The following is a 22,756-nucleotide window of genomic DNA, read 5'->3' on the forward strand; positions in this document are numbered from 1 at the left end:
GAAGTGTTCCTACCTTTCTCACACTGTGGGCCGTGGTGTGCAGCTTTACAGAAACAGCTCCCCGTTTTGGGGTCACAGCCAGAGGAATGTTCTTGAACACAGTCGCATTCCTTGGAACAGCCTGTGCCGTGCGTCCACCTGGGACACGCTGAGGGGTGGATGGGATGGGATGGAAAACGGAACAAAAGAAAAGCAGTTAGGTCGATGTACAGCAGCGAATGGTGTCAATAGGCTCTCACACAAATGTTGATCAAACTGCACGACTGACAGTGTTGCTGCACGAAAAACGACTTCATAAACGTTTCTTTCCAGTTAAACAAGTGAGTTCATTAAGAAAAACTTTTGAAATATCAGATTACATTTATTAAAACAAACACACCCGACCACCGTGTTATCACAGCGCCAGACCTCTGCTATAGTCCAAGTCATGTGACCGCAGACTCCTGTTTCACATGAACTTCATGCACAATTATGGTGTATCGTTCATCCCAACTATATCAGTAAAATCACAGATCTAACTTGACTGTAGGCCGGCAGTTTCTGCAAATGCTTTCCTGCAAAGTTTGAGCTGTGACAATCATGATGGCAGCAACTTGGTGGCCACTGTTATTGGAGATTTTCTGCAACTACATCACATAAACTGACACGTTGAACAAATATACGTAGAGTGTAACGTAAGACATTGGAAACTTAAACACTGCCATGTCCTCATTAAGTGCTTAAAACAATCAGATTCTGCCAGGACTGTCTCTGCTCAGCAACAAAAAGCTGAACTCCACTCCACCCTGTCCCTCTCCACATTGGCTTTATGTTAGGTGCAGCTGCAGGCTCTGGTTACACCCTCTCCACCCTCTGTATGTCCCGCTGCAGGATGGAGCAGACAGCTGTGAGAAACTGATAATATTCCTTGTGCACATTCCTCCGTCATTCGGTTTTTGGTCTTGGAAGGGTGAGCAGCCTCCACACTGAGACGGTCGAGAGCAAAACAAAAATCAAGATGTCCATCCGGAGGCTCAGGAGCAGCCCTAAAATGATGGGAGATGTCAATACGGTGACAGAGGAGCTGAAGAATATTTATTACAAGAGGCTGCTGCCGATAGAGAAATATTGCGCCTTCCATCACTTCCACATGCCGAGCTATGAGGACGCAGACTTTGACAGCAAGCCAATGGTGCTGGTGATGGGCCAGTACTCAACAGGAAAGACAACATTCATCAGGTAAGATTGTGGCCTCCGACTCTTCAGCCATTAAAAATATGCAGATTCCTTGCATTTTGTGCATGTGATTAACCCTGTGTTGGATCAAAGGATGATGAAGGTGGTGCTCCACGTTGTTTGTGTCTTCAGGTATCTCATAGAGCAAGATTTTCCTGGTAGCAGAGTAGGGCCAGAGCCGACCACTGACTGCTTCAGCGCTGTCATGTACGGAGACAAGGAGGGAATCATCCCTGGGAATGCCCTCACGGTGGATCCCAAGAAACCCTTCCGCAACCTTGGCCCTTTTGGAAACTCTTTTCTGAACAGGTGGCTCAAGAAGACACAAAAGCAGAAAATGAAAAAGGGGGAGAATAAGAGGAGTTCTAACTTAATTTACCAAAAGTCACTGATTAAACTTTTGACTTAGATTTTTTCCCTTTCTGTTGTTCACAAATATTTGTTTGATGCAGGTTTCAGTGTGTTCAGATGCCAAATCAAGTGCTTGAAAGCATCAGCATTATCGACACACCGGGGATATTGACTGCAGCCAAGAGAAAGCTGAGTCGAGGTGAGATGCTTTGCTAATTTCCTTTTCACTGGCAGAAACTATTAGTGGGCCCTAATGTCCACGTATTCAAGTTTTAGAGGCGAACAGCATTGTTGTTGTCGGGGGGATTTAAATTCCTGAAAAGAGGAGTCATAGTAGATGCAATAACATAACAGGATCTCCGTCCAACACATGAAGTCAGAAGAACAGCAGACAAAGGTAATGTGACATTAAAGTTGGGAGGAGACGAGGAGTAAGTTAAGGAGCTGCCATAGCTTTGTTTTATGGATGTGTTAATCCATGGGTGTAACTGAAATGGCTCGAAACCAGTGAGAGCCTGAGTCCCCCTTACAGTTAGTGTTGATGAAAACCCTATGTTTTCTTTCTCCCTCCCCAGGCTACGACTACCCGGCAGTGCTGCGCTGGTTTGCGGAGCGTGTGGATCGAATCATCCTGCTCTTCGACGCACACAAACTTGAGTTCTCCGACGAGCTCACCCGGGCCTTTGGATCTCTGTGCGGCTACGAGGACAAGCTGCGGGTGGTGCTCAACAAGGCCGACAGGGTGGACTCGCAGCAGCTCATGAGAGTGTACGGCGCCCTCATGTGGTCACTGGGGAAAGTGTTTCGGACCCCGGAGATCCTGCGGGTATACATCGGGTCATTCTGGTCCGAGCCCAGGCAGATGTGCGACCACTACCAGCTGATAGAGCTGGAGGAGGAGGATCTTTTGAGTGACATACGGAACCTGCCGCGGAATGCTGCAGTACGGAAGCTTAATGACCTGGTGAAGAGGGCACGCTTAGTACGGGTAAGAGATCGCACATAGCAAAAAAGGGGTAGGCTCCAATTTGGTCTACATCCCACATGCGGCCAACATACCACGTGGAATGATGGCACTTGGAAGGTCAGCTACTCTTTGTTCGCTTGGGCCACATGTCAGCCATTGCCATACCGCATCTCAAACAAGGTGCCAAAGGTGGCCGAATTAGTTTTGGGCTATTATGTTCCACATTTGCTATTTTACAACCTCACTTCTTTAGGCCCACATCAATTATGTCCAGGCCACAAGAGGATCAGAAGTGCTGCATCATTGCCTGAAGTGGCCAACATCTGTATTGTATCTGGAATAAATATGCAAAAAAATCCAGCTGCAGATTTTATGATCTTGTGTCTCATTGGAGTTTTTCTCCCTTCCCAGGCTCATGCACATATTATCAGCTATCTAAAGCAGGAGATGCCGACCATTTTCTGCAAAGAAAGCAAGAAGCACAACCTGATTTATCAGCTTCCTGTGATTTTCCACAAGATCCAGCAACAGCATCGAGTTCCAGCTGGTGACTTCCCCGACTGCGCCAAGATGCAGGTCAAACACTACGTTTCAATTGCTAATTTAAGAACATATATGTTGAAACTTCCCTAAATATGTTCTTTGTGTCTTACATGTAACTGTGTTCATTTACAGGAGAAACTTCTGGGTCACAATTTCTCAAAGTTCAAGACCCTGAAACCAAGTCTGATGGCCTCCCTGGATAAACTCCTGACCACCGACATAGCGAACCTGGTGCCTTTACTTCAACTGCAAGAAACGAAGAAGAAATCCCTCCCTGGCATGTTGGACGGGGACCTTTTGGGAACGTTCCGTCGCGAGCATTACAGGAGAGATCCTTTCAAGGAGCTCACCAGAGACGATGACGGCAGCGAGGCAGATTTCGACGAGTGGATCGTGGAGAAGTACAAGCCCAAGTATGATGAGATCTTCTACAACCTCAGTCCGAACGCGGGCAAACTGAGCGGCAGCAAAGTCAAACAGTGGATGACGACCACGCTTCTGCCGAACTCGGTGCTTGCTCACGTCTGGAGGCTGTCCGATGTGGATGGAGACGGCATGTTGGACAATGAGGAGTTCGCTTTGGCAGTCCACCTCATTGAGGGGAAGCTGGAAGGCCACTGGCTGCCCAGAGAGCTGCCCTCTCACCTGGTGCCACCGTCAAAGCGCCTAAGTACAGCCAGCGAAGAAGAGTAAACATGACGGAAGTGGAAAACTGAGGACATGTCTCCATTATATGTAAAATATGTAAATCATTTTCTAAATATAATCTCATCAGAGAATACGTTAATCAGAATGACACCAAAACATTAATTTCATGTTTGATGGCTCTGATCACTGAAAACTTTTTTTAATCTCACATTTCACTTCAGAATTTTGCACAAAATCAATACAGCAGTAATTCCAACCTTCAACTGGATGGAGTTTTCATTCAGGATATATATATATATATTTACTCTTACATAATAATAATGTATCTATTTTTAATTGCCATTAAACTTATAAAGATGATTAGCCAGCATTAATATTTATTGTTTGTGATAACATCATCATCACCATCATCATGTTGGTACTCACGCAGGTGGCAGAAACGACCATATAACCCTGGAGAGCACAGACAGGCTCCATACAGACGATGACAGTGTCCGTTGTTTGGGCAGTTACACTTTCTTGTACAGTGCCCCCCGAAATAACCTCTTGGGCAACCTGTGAACATGAATAATGACAGGAAATATAGTCATAGTTCTGTTAGGATATCTGCTTCAGTAAAACAAGCTCCACTGGAATAAAAGCAGAGGACGACTGTTTAACAAGGTTAGGCAAGAAATAATACAAAAATATGGGCTCAATAATATGAGTATAAGGGACTCTAAAAAGAGATAATAAACCTTGGATATACTTTTCATGTAGGTTTCACAAATACTTCATCTTTTGGCACATCAGCGCCATATTAGGTCTCAGCCTCCTGATTTTATATTTCTGAAGAAAGAACCACACACACTTGGAAGAAGTTGCCTCTATTATGGCGGAGAAAATGTTTGGTAGCGGTCGACTTTACATCTGCTTGCTATTCAAAGGGGTTTCGTAGTTGAGAAACAGTGAGATAGGTAATCAAGATTGAGTGGGACTTCAGTGAGCACCTCTTCTCCCTGCTACCTTTTTCCTAAATATATAAACAGTTTTCTTTTTAAGTATTTATTTTTGTAATTTTAGGCCAATTCAGTTTTTTCTCATTAAATTGTGACTTCATATTCATAATATTCTTACTCTTAAACCAAAACAAGCGTAAATTCGAATTGAGTGTGTGTGTTTATGTCTGCCTAAAGTGTGATTCTATAGAGGAAAGAGTGTACGAACCATCCTCGCAGAGCAGGCCCTGTACCCCTGGGGGACACAAACACTTCCCAGTCACTGGGTCACACACGCCTCCATTCTGACAACGGCACAGACTGTTGCAGGCCTGACCGTAGGTCCCCTGTGGACAAGCTGCAGAGAGCAAGAGGAGGTGGGATCATATGAGAAAAAAAAAGCACGGCATATCAGAATCAATTACTGGATCAAACTGTGGTAAATTCAAGGTCTAAGCACTGGTGGTAAGAAGTCAGTCAACGCTTCTTCCTTATCCTGTCTCTCTTCATGTGTGTGCTCTCCTCACACTCCTAATCCCTGTGGCCTTGTTAGACATTATAACATGAACCATCTGGCTGTTGAAGACGTGTTGCAATCCCTCACGTTAATGTGTGCTTAAATTCCATGTCACATAGCAGCTTTATGTCACTCACTGAAAGATAAGACAGCTGTAATAATCTGTTTGGGTAACTTCATCATGCAACCGCCTATAGACAGAAAGTGAAAATAATGATGACTACAGGAATTAACAAGCAGAAAGTGTTAGTTAAACAAGAATTAACTAGTAAAGAAAACTATGGGAAACCATTAAATCAATTCTAACCATATTTGTATTAACCATGTTACCATGTTAATTCAGATGCATCACAAATTTAAGCTGAGGATCATAGACTGTATATAAAGATGTACGACGCGTCTTCACTGCCTACCACTATCCAGAAAATGAAGCCAAAATATCCTGCATACGAACGCTGCCATGTTGCGTAATTGAACCCAGAGTCTGCACATTAGCAATTGAGGGATGGAGCCGTTAGGAGCGCTCGACCAATCGCGAGTCAGCCTGTGTTTGTCAATCTTGATGTTTCACCCCTGATTTCAAGCATCAAAACACTAATTAAGCCATTTTTGGTTTGGTCAACGTCCCATCCACTAACATGGAGAAGGTGGGGCTTATGACCTGCACATCTTTTTTAAGAGATTAACTTGGAAGCAGATTGTAGAAAGAGAGGCTAAAACTTAACTTGCTGTACTCCCAGTACATGAACTTTCAGTGTAAACTAATTTATTGTTTTCCTTTTGGCTATAATTTCACAAAATAAGGTGGTGAAGTGACATCAATCAAATTGTATGAGACAAAGAGGTAGAATATTTTATTTAATTTTTAATGGCCATTGAAGGTCCGAGGCTGTCACCATGTTTTGAGCAGTTCACAGTACTTTATAGATCCCTATGTTATTACTCTACAGTGGCAATTCCCATATCTGTGCTTCAGGCAGTAAAACTGGACATCTACTCTACCCCATCTGAAAATGCTGCCCATGTCCAGACACTTCCCCTTCAGGGTGTGCATCTGAATACCACCACCTGGGGTGCGTGTTTCTAAAAGTGACAGATTGCTTCTAACGGACCTCATCCCAAGTGGCTCTCCTCACATGATTACGAGCCTGACTCCTGTTCGGAGCAAAGACAGCCATTAATCATGGAGCCTGATGGGAACAATGGAGCTTTGCTTTAGTAGTGGACATCCTTGGCCTCAGGCATGTGCTCTCACTGTGGGCCCTGCTCGGCCTCGCTCCAGTAGCAGACAGATTGATTCACCCGGTGCTCTTGTGTTCAGGAGCCGTAAACAAGCCAGCCTCCCATGCAGAGGAGCCGACAGGTTTTGATACATGGCCCTGGATCGATGCACAGTGGGAGCGCTCACATCCCCACAGCTTCACCACATCATAGCTCAAATAGACCTATAGAAGAGGCTATATTCTGTGGGGAAAACCAGCAATACTGTGTGTGTGTGTATGGGTGTGGGTTCTGTCCTGTAATATTATCTTCACTTTATGTGTATGAACTGGACCAAAATTATTTATGTTGGTCTCCTATCCAAGTCTTAGCCAGTCACTTATTTTATATGTTCTACAAAATGAAATATTGTTATAAACTTTTACAGATATAGTTTAGTAGGACCACTCAAATAACTTTTCTGGCTTGAGGTTTGAGACCCTTCCTTGTAAAATATGTAGCTATTCAGTTGGCTTAGCTTAGCTTAGCATAGCATAGGAAAGGCCGTAACCCCTCGTCAGTGCAAAGATAGCAAAATGAAAACTCAACATTATTTGTATAAGTGCAAAAATAGCAAGTTTCTTGTCATTACCAGATTACAAGCAAGTGTAAAAAACACAAATTGTTGTTCACATGTAACCCCTTGAGAGATAGTAAAAAAAGTGTATTTCTGCCTAAATGTCCAACTATAAAAATGGTGCGGTCAGCTTATTGTGACCTGTACTTGTGTTTTATTGTACAGCAACATCTAGTGGTCATGTGAGACAGCATCCGTCTTTTGTACAAATGTCCCAAAACGATATTTTTATATTCAAGTGGTAAAGCTTTCAATCGGCTGCAATTACTATGAGGCGGCTGGTGAAACTGAATCCATGTAAGAAGGAGAACAGAATGGATTATGGGAGTTAAACATGGGAGAGACTGCTGGTCATTACCGATCCAAACTAACAACCACCATTCTTTCTTTTTTATAAGCATTTGTAATCTTAAATACATGTTCCTCATAACAAACCCAAACTGTGATATTTCCCTAAACCTGACCACATTGTTTTTGTGCCTAAACCTGACCAACTGGAGTTATTTGTTTTTCAACTATGATTTTTAAGAGTTTATAAGTAGCTTATCTCCTGCTGCCAGGCCCTTATAGTTTCACTCCTGTGCTTCAAATCGGACGTTAGCGACACATGCACAGGAATGTAGAAGGTCTTTGTATAAACTGGACTTACTCATGTTGCAGATGATCCCAGTCCATCCAGGTGAACACTGACATCTGTCTCTGGTTTCACCGCACTCTCCGTTCACACAGTCTTCACATCTCGCACTGCAGTCATCCCCAAATGAGCCGTCTAGACACACTGAAAAAACATATGAATACATAATATGAATACAATAAAATAATGTCCGTCTGATTTCTCTTTTTATTTTCATCACTTGAATGTTTTACTGCACCTATGTGGCTGTCCAGCCTGAGTTCTCCCCTGCGATCTCTCTGCATCTGGGATCCTTCTTCATTGTCTCCAGCATCACTACCATCATCATCATCACTGGGATAACGGGAGTGTAAGGCTGCTGTGTACTGCAGGAGCTGAGGAGCATTGCGGAAGAGCAGATCTGGTAATCTGTGGACCTCCAGCTGCTCTTCGTCGTCTTCCTCCTCGTCCTCATCTTCATCAAGTTCTCTGCCATACAGAGCTAAAGACACCCAGCACAAAGTTAGGGTTGTGTTTAATATGAGACAAACTGGGATTTCCTAATATGACAGTTTTTATCGATTAATTGATGACAAGTTAAGCTAGAGTCCAAACTTTACTCACAGATACACGAGTGCTGATCTTGCTCCAAGCGGAAGCCGAGTCGACAAAAGCATTCATATGTTCCCAGGGTGTTGACGCAGTAGTGTTCGCAGCCTGAAGTTTCTGCCAGGCACTCATCAATATCTGTCAAAGGAATTCACAAACATCATACCGCTGAAGAAACGACAGAGTATTAATAGCTCAGTTCAATTGTAAGTGTGTCTTGGATTTATTTAGTTTGCTCAAAAGCGTTTTTTACTGGTGATGCATAAGTTCTTTGGAAGAGAGGTTGAGCAGAGCTGCGTTCAGCCCAGATAAAATGTAGTCAAAGTTTATTTAACAGTTCCTTGTGATCATAAGCATAAGGTTGATGAAATGACAGCTACCCAAAATGACGCCAAAGTGTTTTCATTGCAGTATAGTTCATAAACCCTGCCTCCTCCATGTTAGTTGTTGAGACTAAAAAGTAATTTCTCCAGTCATTTTGTTTTTAATCAGTTATTTGATAATCAAAGCCAACGAGGTAAAACCTCATACCTTCCTTTTTATTTATTGGGAGGGAGAGGAAATGTGTAATCCATCTTAATATACAGTCTATGGTTGTGAAAGACAACCAAACATAGCAGCTGAAAGGACCATTTTTTGTCTCTAGAGGGATTCAATAAGCATTTAATAATTAAAAATATGCTCTAACTTACAGTTTCTAGTTTTAGCTGCTTTGAACAACTTCAATGATGCGACAGTAAACAATTGCTGTCACATTGATAGAGGACATTGGTAATCCATTGTGTGCACTGCCTTTTTATTACAGCAGGGTTTTTATATATGTCGCTGCTGCTAGGGCAACAGCTCGGACACACCCACCAAACAAGAGAAAACATATCGAAGTCGGCACACTAGTTTTTTGAGCAAACATGTCTTTCATAACGTTTGAGATTGAACGCACCCTGTTCAAGCTCAGGTCGGCCTTGTCATTTTTTTCCACCCAGATGAAGATAAGACAGTTTCACTTCAGAGCATTTATTTGATCTAAATTCTTCCATATGCAGATTATGTTTTTTGCTGCGTTAATAATCTCGCAGTTGCTCTCGATTGTGCAAAATCTGCTCTTCAGTAAACAAATGTGTTTCTTGTTTTCTGCTCTGAGAGGACTTGAAAAGGCTCAATATCGGAGTAATTAGTTAGTATATTTGCTTTGGGAATTTGTGTCCTGCGCAGCTGTGTCACAACACTTAAAAAAATCACCAGACCAGGCAATCTGCTAACACTCCAACCGTCTCTTACCATCGCAGCCGCAGCCGTCTGGGTTGAGTCTGTGGCCGGCTCTGCAGCTGCACTCGTAGCCGCCCGGGTAGTTTCTGCAGGAGTGACTACAGCACGACTCCCTACTGGCACACTCATCACTATCTGAGGACGGCACACAGTGGCACATGGTTTCAGCAGACAAACGGACAAATAAAGAAACCAAAAGAGAGCTAATATCAAAGAAGAGTGAAAGAATAAACAATACAATAACGATGGAGAACAAGACTTAGAGGAATAAGAAGAAGCAACAGACAGAAAGGAGAAATTCTTACCTGCACATGTCTTCCTGTCTCGGGCCAGCTGGTAACCGTGGTTGCAGGAACAGAGCGGGCCGTTGGTGGTGTGCTCGCAGTGATGAGAGCAACCTCCATTGCTCTTCTCACAACTGTTGACGATCTCCATTTCAATGCCTGGAGGACACACAACCTCAACCATGAGTACAGTGCGGACACATGAGGCCAATGTTGGGGGCATTTAAAGGACTGTTTTATTTGTCCCAGTCTTTTAACTGCTGGGTAAAGATGATAAGAGACAGAACTAAACTTAACCTTTCTAATATCCTGGCAATGTAAATCATAAATGTGCTGAATAAATATATAGACCAGGGGTGTCCAAACTACGGCCCGCGGGCCATCTGCGGCCCGCCATCCATTTTAAATTGGCCCGCCTCCAAAAAATTATATAAAGAAAATTAACAATTTCGTAGCACTTGGCACTTACTTATAGCACTTTGTAGTTTTGCTCTATTTTTGAAGAAATTGTACTTTCTTGATTCTTGTTGTTCTGGGTTTGTACCCTCGGGTAATGTAATGTGAGACATTTTTTACATTTGCTCTCCTCTAGGCGAGCTAAAATGATATATCAGTAAAATTAACACATTTCCCATTAATTCAGGATGTTTCCTAGCAATGGAAATGATCAGAATGTCTTCAGGACAAAGGGCAGTGAAAATATGATTGTTTTTTAAAAAGTGGTCTTGTGACTCACTTTACCCCAGCTTAGGGGTAAAGTTAGACAGACCAGAGAAATCAAGGGGTTAAAGTGATCCACTTACCCTTTCCACTTTAAAACTACCATAACAACACATGTTGTAATAGGTCAATTAAGCACATTTATGATTATTATGATTCATGTGATCTCTTGCACACCCTACCTAACCTGCACATTGTTTCTCTGTTCAATTGGCAGGGACAGGGATATTGTTTTTCTCTGCATTATCAAATGCCAGTTCATGGCACTTAACTGGAGCAAGGCCCTGGAACTGGTCAGCTAGTTGTCTCAAGTGTTTGGCAAGCTCCTCCTCCATCTCATCTGTGAATATTCTCTTTACCTGAGCTACTGCACCCCAGGCTACTGATTTTACTTTCCCTTTCTCTTTTCTAATTATGAATCTTTTCAGGGTTGTCTTGTCAATATTTCTATCCCTTCCAGCTTTTCTTAAGGACTTCTGTCCTTGCATGACCTCAGCGGCTTCACTCTACATCTCTGCGAGGGGTGTGTCGGCCCTGGTGTAGTTTCTTTGCATGATGGCTTTTCTACAATGTTTATGGCATTAAAAATAAAACATATGTAATGTAATATTACACTAAAATATGTTTAAGACTAAACTTAACTTGTGCTACATGTCTCATTTTACCCCACAGCATTTGTCTCACCTTACCCCACAGCCAACATTTAAGAAAAAACAACATCTCTTAGCAATTTAGGCTAATCTACAGCTAGCATACATGGTTTTATATGTTGGAAGTTCATCAACATGTATGATATAAGTTTTTCTACCTGAATCAATTTGTTTTGACACAACAGTTCAGGCAAGAAAATGTACTTTTACATGCAAAAAGCACATTTTTGTGAAAAAGCATTCTAACCACAGCACCAGCACCAACTTCTCCTTCATGGAAAAGGGTGGAATAGAGACTTTCTAAGCTTTCCTTTTTTGGGGGATTCTCAGCCAAATACGACTGTCATGAAATCTGAAATTCAGAATTGATATTCTGTGTTTCATCAGGTCATATGTCTGAGAAAGGATAATTGAGTTACTACTTCTTATCAAGATGGCATTGTATGTATGTATTTATGTATTTGTTGTATTTAGAAGATGAATAATGTTTGGGATATAAATGTTGAGGTTGAGAAAGGATATTGTTCTATGCAATTGGAATTTTTGGACTTGAATTTACACTTACGGTAGCACTGTTTGCCATCAGCACCAAGTTCAAAACCTGGGTGACACACACAGCTGAAGGAGCCCAACATGTTGACACACCCGTGGGAACACTTGGCACGGCCGGCGCTGCACTCATCGATGTCTATAGGAGAGAAATAACACAGGACATGAATGCACATATTTACATTCAGAGAGAATAGGACCCGAGTTATTATGATTCATACAGACACAGAAACATGTATTTGGACATTTCAGCCATACACACACACACACACACACGCACACACACAGATCCCACACTTTTTTAATGGATATTTATTTCTCATTCATGGATAGTTTGATTGTTAACCAAATGTACCGCATGAGATTCCAATTTCAATTAAAGACATTTAATTGGAATGTTCCTTCTCCATGTTTTCTTTAATTCACTTTCTCCTTCCTCCTCCTCTCTAACTCAAGCTGCAATAAAAATCTGCCAATCCTCACTGAGTTTGTAATGTGTTCTATGTGTGTGTCTGTGTATATGTACGTGCATCTATCCCCATTATGATAAATCAACTGATGGAAATGTGTGCGTGCAATTCCTCACCTTCACAATTCTTGGCATCTCCAGCAAGTGTAAAACCGTGTCGGCAGCTGCAGTGAACCCGGCCGTCCTCAGAAAGACACAGCTGGGCGCAGCCTCCATTCCTCTCCTCACAGGGGTCCACCACTGACACAAACACAAACACACAATTAAGATTAAAGACAGGTCAACCCAGCAGGTGACACTGTGACCCTAATGGTTACCTCCTAAGATTTTTCTGACGCTCTGAATTTGCCACATGCATCGTTTTACAGATTTTCCATGGTTTGTGAATGGGTGAGAAGTGGGGTTGTGATATTTGATCTGAAGATCCATTGCAGGAGGTCAAATCTGAATTCCTTTTCTTGACTCTTTCCAAAGCTGCTTGTTACATTCATTCCTTTTCCTACCTTGCACACTTTCAGTAACCACAAGCATGCTGTGCGCTGTATTGTGGTCCAATCTACATCAGCCGAAGTCCCTATAGAGTCATCTGCTGTCCTGCAGCGCCATTCTTGTTTGATATATTCATGCATCTGTTGGGAAAAGGACTTACATTCACAGTGTCTCCCATCCCTCTTCAGCTGGTAGTCCTTCCGACACTCACACTTGTAATGATTGCTCCCCATGTCCACACACTTGTGCTCACATCCGCCGTTCAACACTGAGCAAGAAGTCACAGCTTAAAGGCAAAACACACACACACACACACAGAAAGTGTAAATAAAGACAAGCTATACAGCTTTTAATACCTGAACTGAGATATAACTGACATTGTTGGCAGCCTAAAACAGCCTCGCAACTCGCAACTCTGCCGCTGTCTAATTATTGAAAACCCCAGGGTAAAGCCTGGAATGTGTCAAATGATTTCCGAGCTGGGTCCAGTGGGTACTGCTGGTTACTTCCTAATGATCTTTCCATCCCATTTCTCCTGTGATTTAATGATGTGCCAAATATGAATATTAGCCGTGTGCCTTGTGGGTGCTCTAAACATAGACACGATGACACAGACGGGCTGTAAAAAGGGAGAGAGCGACTGGTTTTAAACCCTGATGACTTCTGCAGACACAATTAACTATCCCTTTAACTCCACTCCTATCCCTCCATCTATACCTCTATTACATCAAGTATTAAGACATTAAACCAAAAAGTAACAATGGCAAACAGATTATCAGCAAATAACAATTTTCTTACTTAGTTATTTCCTGGTGCTAAATATTTAGATCCATCCTAATGAAATTTCCAACTTGAAATTGGGGTTAATCAATAATCCTCAGCACTGCACCTCATTTGTGTTTTATCGTGCTAATCGACATTTGGGGAAATTCATTATGTATGTTCTCTCACAAAACACACAAGGTGTGAGTCAAGTCTCCTGAGGGCAAACAGGGACCAGATGTTCACTCCAGATGTGAGCAGGTCATTAGCAAATCTCAAATGCTCCCCATCAAAGTTGGAAGTTGTGAAAATACACAAATAGCCTGAAACCTCGAAGGACTGTAAACTTGAAAAAAGGGGAAATAGTGGATGTCCAATTTGTGAGTTGTATGCAGTGTTTAGCTAAAGCAATACAATACACAATAATAAAGATAAAATGTCTGGTTTGATTATTGGTTATTTTGAATAAATAGTTGAAGGAAACCAGCAGAGACTTCATGTTAAACATGAACATGAACGTTATGTCGAATTATGCTTCACAGTCAAGATTTGTTTCCCCAATTTTGTCCCCCATCCTACAACCCGTCAGTGGTTAGTGTTAGGACAAGGTTGGCTTCAGGTTAACAGAATTCAACACGACAAAGAACATATCTCAAAACGAAACTAAACGTATTCCTCTATGTTACTGAGGGAATGTTGGAAATATATATACATGAGATATAATTGGAGTATAAACTTACGGATGCAGGTCCGACCGTCAGCGTGCATGCGGAAGCCTTCGCTGCACTCACAGTGGTGAGAGCCCGGTGTGTTGACACACATCTGCTGGCATCCTCCATTGAGCTCCTCACACTCATTTACATCTGAGCAAACAGATATGTACAGTTTATTTAGTCAAAAAAGGGATTTGTTAGTGTGCCTGTCATGAATGTGGCATAATTAAAAATCCATATAAAAGGTGTCTTGCCCTTTTTGTGTTAAAAATTGAAGCATTGCTTTGGTCAATTCAGGGCCAAACACATATCAATAGCTGGTTCAAATGAGCTGGAGTTTAGAAACAAGAAATGTCTCACAACTTTTAAAACAGAGTATTCCATTTTGAGTCGGTCTGATCGAAGATTCCGTCAAATAAAAGAAGAAAATATTATATATTTTTAGTATTTCAGATTTAAAGAGCTGTAACTGATTGATTACATTTGCTATCCTTGAGTGTGTGAGATTTGGTGCAGATCCATGTTCAAGCCTCACTATCATCACCTCCCAGTATTCAATAGTGAATGACAAAAGAAAATGCTTATACTGAAAAGTTTCTATACATTCAATCCTTTTCGTCTTCTTGCAGCCAAGGTTTCAAAGTGCCCTTGAATCCCCACTTGCTGCAGAAGCCCACTGAAACATAACACTGACCCTTTGCTCTGCAGACTTCTCTTGGGAATAATGCACATGTTGGGTGTCATCGTGGGAGAATGATGAATGGCTTATCACTCTCTCGTAGTGTGTTTGAATATCGATGTAATTTTACACAGGGGAGAGTTCCTCAGCAGAGGTATGTCTGTGCGTGTGTCAGACTGAAGCTCATGTTCCCGCAGAGATAGAGGCTAGTTGAGGAGACACGCTACCTGGGGCAGCTAATTCAAGGATAATCAGACTTTACTACACATCTGGACAACACATCACATGTCCTCCTGAAGCTTCTTCTCTTGCAGGTGATGAGAGAAAGGCCGCGTGAGAGGGCCAAATGATGCAGTTTCTTTTTTTTATTTTAAGAACATGTGTTTCGCTTTATTTCTGCATGAAGCACTACCATCGTTAAGGTCAGAGCTCTTCCCACCTAAAGTGCAAATACTAGAAATAATTTTCTGATGGTTTAAACACGTGTGTGTGTGTGTGTGTGTGTGTGTGTGTGTGTGTGTGTGTGTATTCTTTCCCTGAACTAGAAAGTCTCTGGTAGACTAATGGGAACAGGCATCTTCCAAACGATCTCAAGACAATTTTTAATTTGTTTGTGTTGGAACTAAAGGGAGGGGAGGGACAAAGCTGAGGCTTTTTACCATAAAAATAATAATTTTCATATCCTGCAAATAGATTTGTGTGATCAGATTTGAGGTAACCTTATCAGACTGAAACAGATATTCAGGTTTGTTTTTGGAAAGTTCTGAATTTGGGTCCAAAAATTATGTCGGAAGCTTAACAGACCTCTTCAATAGCTGAAATGCATTCATGAAAAATTACACCAGTTGAGTAAATCACTCACACTTATAAATATACTACACACATGATGATAAATAAAGAAAATTCAGTTTCATTTTATGAAAAACACTGACTATGAAATCTTCTTTGCAGATAAACCAGGCAGGAGGAACACATGGATTTTAAAAGCACTGCACACAACATCGAGGACACAAACAATAAAAAGTAATAAGTGACAGTATAATTGTAGGACAGTTTGAGGAGGACTCACTAATGACAAGGAATAATTCTGAAGTAGCTCCGGAGCATTAACACGGGTTATGCAAACATTCAGGAGCGATCGTGTCATTATAGGCTATTCACACATTGGCAGCTGTGGTAGAGGCACCCTGGTATACAAAACAACAGAGGGGAGGTTTGTCAAGGTTAATATACTTATTGGGCTCCTCGTGTGAAAGGATTTCAGTGGGAGACACACAATGGCTGCCTTTTACCACAGGGTGAAGTGGTGTGTGTGGTGGCCGGGGGTAGGAGGGGCGGCGGCGGTGTCGGAGGTCGAGGGCCATGAGCTCTGAATGGTTTTGTGTGACACCGCCTGGCTCGGAGCGTAGCTGCTGAGCGAGCATCTTTGGCGCAGCTTTGGTGGCGGAACCAAACAGGTGGTCTTCCAAAGAAACGCAACAGGGGCTGAATTTACGCAAAAACCAAAGGATGATCTGAGGCACTGGAGCTGGTGTGACAGCAATTGTTTAAATGTGTGTAAAAAGCCCCATTGTGGCTGTCGAGTGGTCTCACTCATCTTTCAGTTTCCAGGATGTGATACTGGTTTTAAAAGTTCCTAAAACACCATCTAAAAATATCTCTCCTACAGGTGTTTTCTGCCACAGTCTGAACCCGCACTTCACCGTCTTTCCCCATAAATACGACCACACACACTATTTTGGTTTAAATTGAGTGACCTAAATTTTCATGGAGGATATATGCATTCAAATGTATCTAGAATGTAGATGGTGATCAATCAGATTCAGGGTTTATTGCCAAAAAGGTTTAGAAATTTGCTTCGGTGTGTTTGTGCAAGTATGAATATGAAATATATAAAAATAGGAATTCTCTTGCAGGCAAAAGATATGTGTGCTTTACATTTAGTGCCGGCTGAAGAATGGAACATAAAATCGGCCTTCTCCATGTTCGTGAGGAGATGCACGTTATTTAAGGTAGCTCTTATCACACTGATGTTTGACATCCTGATTAACAGCAGACAGCATTTGGAGCATGCTAACACGACTCCATCCCCGGTCGCTTTGTGCAGACACTGGCTCCAAAAATGCACCATGACAGCATTCCTTCAGTTTTTTGGGGGATTCATTTCTGGATAGTGGAAGGAAGTGGAGACACGCCGTCCATATTTATACAAGGTCTATAGGGTAAACAATAATAAAGTTAAAAAATACCAGAGAGCGCCCTCTAGGCATGTTATAGTGTGCATTACATTAGGTATTTGTGGTGGTTTGGAAAAACAACAGTTATATTTAACATCAAATAAATTCACATTTTTGCCTGAAAAATACTTGTCCATTAATAAAGCAGTACAGGAAGCCCCGGCCGGGCAGAGAGCTTGCTACCGTCTGTCTGTACACTAGCTACATCCAGATGTCAGTCTTACCATGACAGGTCTTGCCATCTGGCTCCAGTCTGCTGCCTTCGGGACACTTGCAGTAGTAGCTGCCGATAGTGTTGCAGCAGTAACCCTCACAGCCGCCTTCATCCACTTCACATTCGTTAACATCTGAAGGAAGAGGATAAAAAGGCCAGTTTTACTTACACACAGCAATGTAGGATATTCAAAACACTGCTGCTGGATCGATTGTGCAGACAGACGTTCTTCTCTTCTCTCTTTGCGGGGTTCCTTCCTGTTTTGTTCAGTTCTTTCCCTTATCATCAGAAACAAAATTAAGGAAACTTGTGCAGTTTATTTTCCATGTAGATCCTGACCCTCCTGACTTTCTGCCACAGAAATACTTTGATGTTAATAATCTAGCAGGCAGTTGATAGTGAGTCTGTTGCCAATCTTTTAGGACCGGTGCACTCCTGGAGGCACGTAAACGAATCAGCAGAATCTTGTAATGATTTTTTTTCTCCCTTGGAACTTTCACCTGATTCAATTGATTAAACTGCTGCTATTGCCCCTGTGGTTCTGGTCCATGGCGCAGAGTCACAGCTGAACCTTTTGCAGATGATACAGTGTTGTACGTTTGGAAAAATGAGACGGTGAAAGATAAATGCATTGCACTTCAACGAACACCCCCTGTGAAGGAAGAAGGAAGGGAACAGAGGAGAAAGTTATTTAGTGTTTTGTCCCCATCTGGTACAATATTTAATGGAAGCACTGAGCCGTTATAGTTTGTTTGTCTTTGAAAAAAAGGAAATTTCAGAAGCACAACTTGGGAAAACCAAACTGGAAAGATAGAAAGAGACAGCAGGCGGAAGGAGATGGGGTTAAGTTTGTCAGCTTGTCTGTGTAGATTGAGAGCACATGACAACTCAAGGTCTGCCTTTAGAATCACAGTGTATCAAATGCCACTGCATACCTATGGCTCTTGTGCAATAAACAAGGAAGTGGATCGGATCATTACCAAGCCTCTAATTAAAGTTTTTACAATGTTTTTAGGCTTTGTTGACACAATATGTCCTTTTCCTCTAATCCCCTGGTGTTTATGAATGCAAATGTTAATCTAAAGCATACACAGGTAAATGTAATGCCAATAATGAATCGCAAGTAAAGATGCACATGCAACAAAGGCCCCTCCGGTAAAAAACCTGATAACAATTTCTGATTTAGATTTAAAATGTTAAATGAGCAGATTCAGAGCATTACAATCCCCTGTCGGTCTATTCTTTGACTAAAAACATTTGATAATGTCTCTGTGTATATATGTGCACATGAATAAACAATGATAAACCAAACTATGTGATTATCTACAAACATTAGGATTAATTAGGACAAAATTGACCCCCTGACTGTGTGAGGGGGATTATCAATTATCTACTCAGCTAATTTTAATAGAAGAGAAGTTAAGTACACTTGTTTAGAACAGTGATGCTAGAGTTATATATAGGGATTCCCCACATATATCTTCCATGAAGATAGAGAGCTACACATGTATTTTTTTTATAGAGGATGAACAAATAAAGAAAAGCAACTGAAGTAACAGGACAAATGTTTCTCACCTACACTGACAATTAAAGGGAAATTATACTATGTTTCCAGATCCATTGGCAGTGATTAGTAGAAATATGGTGGTTTGGCTTCTGCAGAATTCTACAGGACCTCAGAAACTAAGGATGGGTCGCCATATTTATTTGTGTCAGGCCACACCCACACTTAGTTTCTAAGGGCAGGCAGAGTTATAGTGGTCATCACACTTTGTTTCAGTTATTTTGCTTCAGGTTAAGCTTCTGCTCTTTCTCTGTCTTTGCTTTATTTGATAGGAGTAAATGACAATTCCTCCTAATGCTTTTTGTTAACTCAGCAGAGGATATATAACCTGCAGACTGGGCTCCAGGTCTGCGTTGCCCTGATGTCTGGACTTTTACAAGCCATTACTAAAGCAGAAGTTCAGCATTCAGCACATTCTCCTTCACTAGGGGGGATCTCAGAAAGTATCAGACACGCACACACACAATTACACACAGAGAAACAATCCTGTTCTGCATTTTTCATTAACTCATAGGGAGGTGAAACGGGCCCTTAACCTCAGAGCCCTACCCCCTTTACACATCCCCACTTTGATCCCACAGCTCCTGAGAGCCCTAATGAGCTCTCCATGTCAGCTCAGGGTCATTTGTGTTCACTGTCAAATGCCAACTAGACAGACAAAACAAATTTGAAGAAACACTCACTTCAGAACGTCTGGATAACATGATGCTTAAAAGGCAGAAAGTCAAACGTTACTCAAAGAAAGACATATTTGTTATCAACGTCTTTTTATTTCGGACCAAACCTAAATTATGACCTGAACCTAAACTGTAACCTCAAATAAAACTGTTACCTCAATGAAACCTAAAGTACACACAGAAATCCATTTACAGATTTCTCATTTTGTGGTTTGGCCTTGCCTGAAAGTCATCGGTCACGCTCTGTGTCTCTGGTCTAACCAGACCATCATCAAGTGAACATCGTGCTAAACAAAAAAAATGGAAAGACCTGACTTGTTAGTATTAAGTCTTGTGCACAACCTTCATCAAAAGGATATAAGATATAATCATTTTAGATACTCAAGGGCTTGTGCTATGAAAATACAAGGAAATATAAGGAGATGTATGCATTACAAATTACCATTGTGGTTTGTCAGCAATCAGTGTGAGGGAGGTGAAGAGCAGAGATTATACAAACTAATTTATAGCACAGCATCATCCAATACATCCCTGTGGTAGATTTTAAAAGACCATATCAGTCAAATATGCAGAACTTCGGGACTTTACACTGCTGAATGAGTTTAGCTCGAAAGACCTGCTTTGAAGAGAAAGCTTGGAAGACTCCACATGGTAACTGCACACTTTTTGAGGACATGCAATGACATTTTCAGACCAAGGAAAAAATAGGCCCTTGGCAAAAAGGGATGAAGAACGATTTCCAATTGTTTCCTGTTGCTTAATTAACCACCAAGTTCTGTTAGCGTATCAACTAGGGCAAAGTAAGACCTAAACACAGAGAAATAACATCAGAGGAGATGTGTATACTTTTTTTGGGGGGGCGTTATATTTGACAAAGATGGTGGCGAGGGCTAAAACATTATTTTAAGAAACCTTCACCAGAAGTCACCAACACTCAAACTGTTTACTTTTTATACTAGCATTGGTTTCTGCTTTGTATCCTGAGTTTTTGGACTACTTCTCTTACTGTGTTGTGACTTTTTCTAGAGTAGAAAAGTAATCATAAATACTTCCAGATGGGGCACAGGGTTTAAGCTTCTCCGCATGCATAACAGCACCTCTCAGATGCTCACTGTGTACCATGACCTGGATGGTTAATTGCTTTGGTAACAGAGCACATCTCAACACACGCATGTACATGTAAACAAGGCCGCTCGCTGTCTCTCAGAACCCAGACGTAATCAGATTAAACTGTGACCTGCGCAGCACCGGAGGATTTCAATCATGGAAACCGTCCTATTTTACTTTCTGAGCAACGTTAACAACGTGAGCATGTTGGCATTAAGATCTCTGCCTTGGTTCAGCTGTGGTGCATTTAGATGTATTACATGGGCCAACCAAACATTACATACATGAATACACACATGAATGCATGCATTTATACCTAAACAATTCCATCGACCTCACCAATGTCTTGAGGGGATCTTTCATCTTCCAAGATAAAACAGGCCTCAATAGACACAATATGGCAGTTTCAAAGAGGTCAGTTTTTTTTTTCTTCTCTCTAACAGCTTGACACACTCTATAGCTGCTTTCAGCGATACAATGAAGTCCGGAGGGGCTGTATGTGAGAAAGTTAATTTCCATATCAGTTAATCCAGACATTTTCCAGAACTTCTCCTGTCCGCAAAATGTCTGAGTTAGCCTATGTGAGAATACAGCAGGAAGAAAGATTGAAAATTTCCCAGCAAGCAAATGGGCACGTTTAGGATGTTTTGAAGAGAATCCACATATGTCAGGATGAAGAAGAGGAACCATACACGAAGTGGATGCAGACAAAGATGTCAAGCAGGCAGGCAACAAGATTCTGGAAATTTTCGGTGTCAATATGCTGTAAACAAAACAGATAATTGTATGCATCTCCTGAGTGCTAGGCACCAAAGCACCACCTCTCATCTGAAACATTTCCCAGACATTTTCCTGTTTTTGTGAATGCACCTCCTCCTGACCCATTTCTCTGGAGTTCATGTCTTAAAACACGTAATGTGTCCTACACACTAAACACTTGTTTTGTTTTTCGGGGGGGGGGGGGGGGGGGGGGTCCCATTATTCTGTTACGTCAACTATATATGTTCCATACATGATGATAATATGGAATCCTGACATACTGTCAACCAGCTTGTTGAGGTATGCAAGCACATGCTGTAACTCTCCCCTTGAGCTCCAAAGCCCCTGATACCCAAACACCTGCAGCCTTTTGCTTGATATTCTCCATGTGCACCGGCTCTGACTCCCTCATGTGGCCTTTGAGTCTCATACCTACAAATCTGCATCATCAATCTTCATTTCACTGATGGACTGACACGATGGACCTCATGTACCCCTAACCTCAACGCAGAGTCATTCTTTTCTAAATCTTCTGGAGCAACAGAGCCCTCCTGGTATATTGGACATTGTCTTTATCCATATCTTTATAACCCATTTTCTCCCACTCCCACTTTATTTGCATTGTCTCATAATGTTTTACATGCCAATCTTGAAAACTATCATATGTTTTAAATGAATAACATGAGATCATTGATAGCTCAGAAATGGAAAGTGATGGTGTCCTCTTGGTTTATGAATAGGGGTGATAATGGTTTCCCATCAATAGAGAGGACAGCTGCTCGAGTGCTCTGATGTTCTCAGACATCAGCGACCGATATTCCAGTACCTGTTAATCTCATTAGGTGTTATTAACATTACTTGTCCTCTACAGAACAGTACTGCCCCTTTCCAGTCTCTCCAAGGACCAATGCTCTTCCTCTCTAAAAAAAGAAAGATGGAAGTACAAGGACATTACATAAATCAACAAATGTCCAACTAAGTGTCCAATCCGCTGATGTTAAAGATATTAGACAAAGATAAGTCAAGATCAATAACTGAATCAGCAGACCTCAGTTGCACGGTGTATTTCTCCACTCTGTTCAATGGACGTGGAGGCTTTGGATCTCGGACCTCAGTGGTTGTAAGTGATACTCAGAGCTCCAGTGATTTACTGTTTCTTCCTCACTAGGTGGAATCTGAATTTCCTACATTCTCCAAGTCCCCGTTCCCACATTTCTACTGTAACAAAACGACACAGAAAAGGAATGCAGCTTACCGTACTAACATGAACTTGTCTATTTCTATTATCGCAGCCTTCCACCCTCATAAAAATTGTAAAGACTTAACAAAAAACACTCATC

General features: G+C 41.7%; 2 protein-coding genes across 2 annotated transcripts in view; one reads left to right on the forward strand and one right to left on the reverse strand.

The window, feature by feature from the left end:
- The window catches only part of LOC133951285 (multiple epidermal growth factor-like domains protein 6), a 59,708-nt gene that overhangs the window by 23,203 nt on the left and 13,749 nt on the right, over positions 1-22,756 (reverse strand). Inside the window, exons 5-17 of the mRNA XM_062385132.1 lie at positions 17,320-17,442; positions 14,207-14,329; positions 12,865-12,990; positions 12,333-12,455; positions 11,763-11,885; positions 9,849-9,986; positions 9,556-9,678; positions 8,293-8,415; positions 7,928-8,170; positions 7,705-7,833; positions 4,931-5,059; positions 4,151-4,279; positions 14-148 (exon numbers count right to left, since the gene is read on the reverse strand). Of these exons, the coding sequence (XP_062241116.1) occupies positions 14-148; positions 4,151-4,279; positions 4,931-5,059; positions 7,705-7,833; positions 7,928-8,170; positions 8,293-8,415; positions 9,556-9,678; positions 9,849-9,986; positions 11,763-11,885; positions 12,333-12,455; positions 12,865-12,990; positions 14,207-14,329; positions 17,320-17,442 (1,767 nt within the window). The remainder of the gene's footprint in view (positions 1-13; positions 149-4,150; positions 4,280-4,930; positions 5,060-7,704; positions 7,834-7,927; positions 8,171-8,292; positions 8,416-9,555; positions 9,679-9,848; positions 9,987-11,762; positions 11,886-12,332; positions 12,456-12,864; positions 12,991-14,206; positions 14,330-17,319; positions 17,443-22,756) is intronic.
- LOC133951286 (EH domain-containing protein 2-like) lies at positions 945-4,212 on the forward strand. Its single transcript, XM_062385133.1, has 6 exons — positions 945-1,218; positions 1,348-1,524; positions 1,668-1,765; positions 2,142-2,554; positions 2,945-3,109; positions 3,209-4,212. Exons 1-6 carry the CDS (start codon positions 998-1,000, stop codon positions 3,767-3,769), a joined length of 1,635 nt encoding a protein of 544 aa, XP_062241117.1. The 5' UTR covers positions 945-997; the 3' UTR covers positions 3,770-4,212.

The sequence above is a fragment of the Platichthys flesus genome, chromosome 4 (assembly GCF_949316205.1).
Source record: "Platichthys flesus chromosome 4, fPlaFle2.1, whole genome shotgun sequence".
NCBI lineage: Eukaryota > Metazoa > Chordata > Actinopteri > Pleuronectiformes > Pleuronectidae > Platichthys > Platichthys flesus.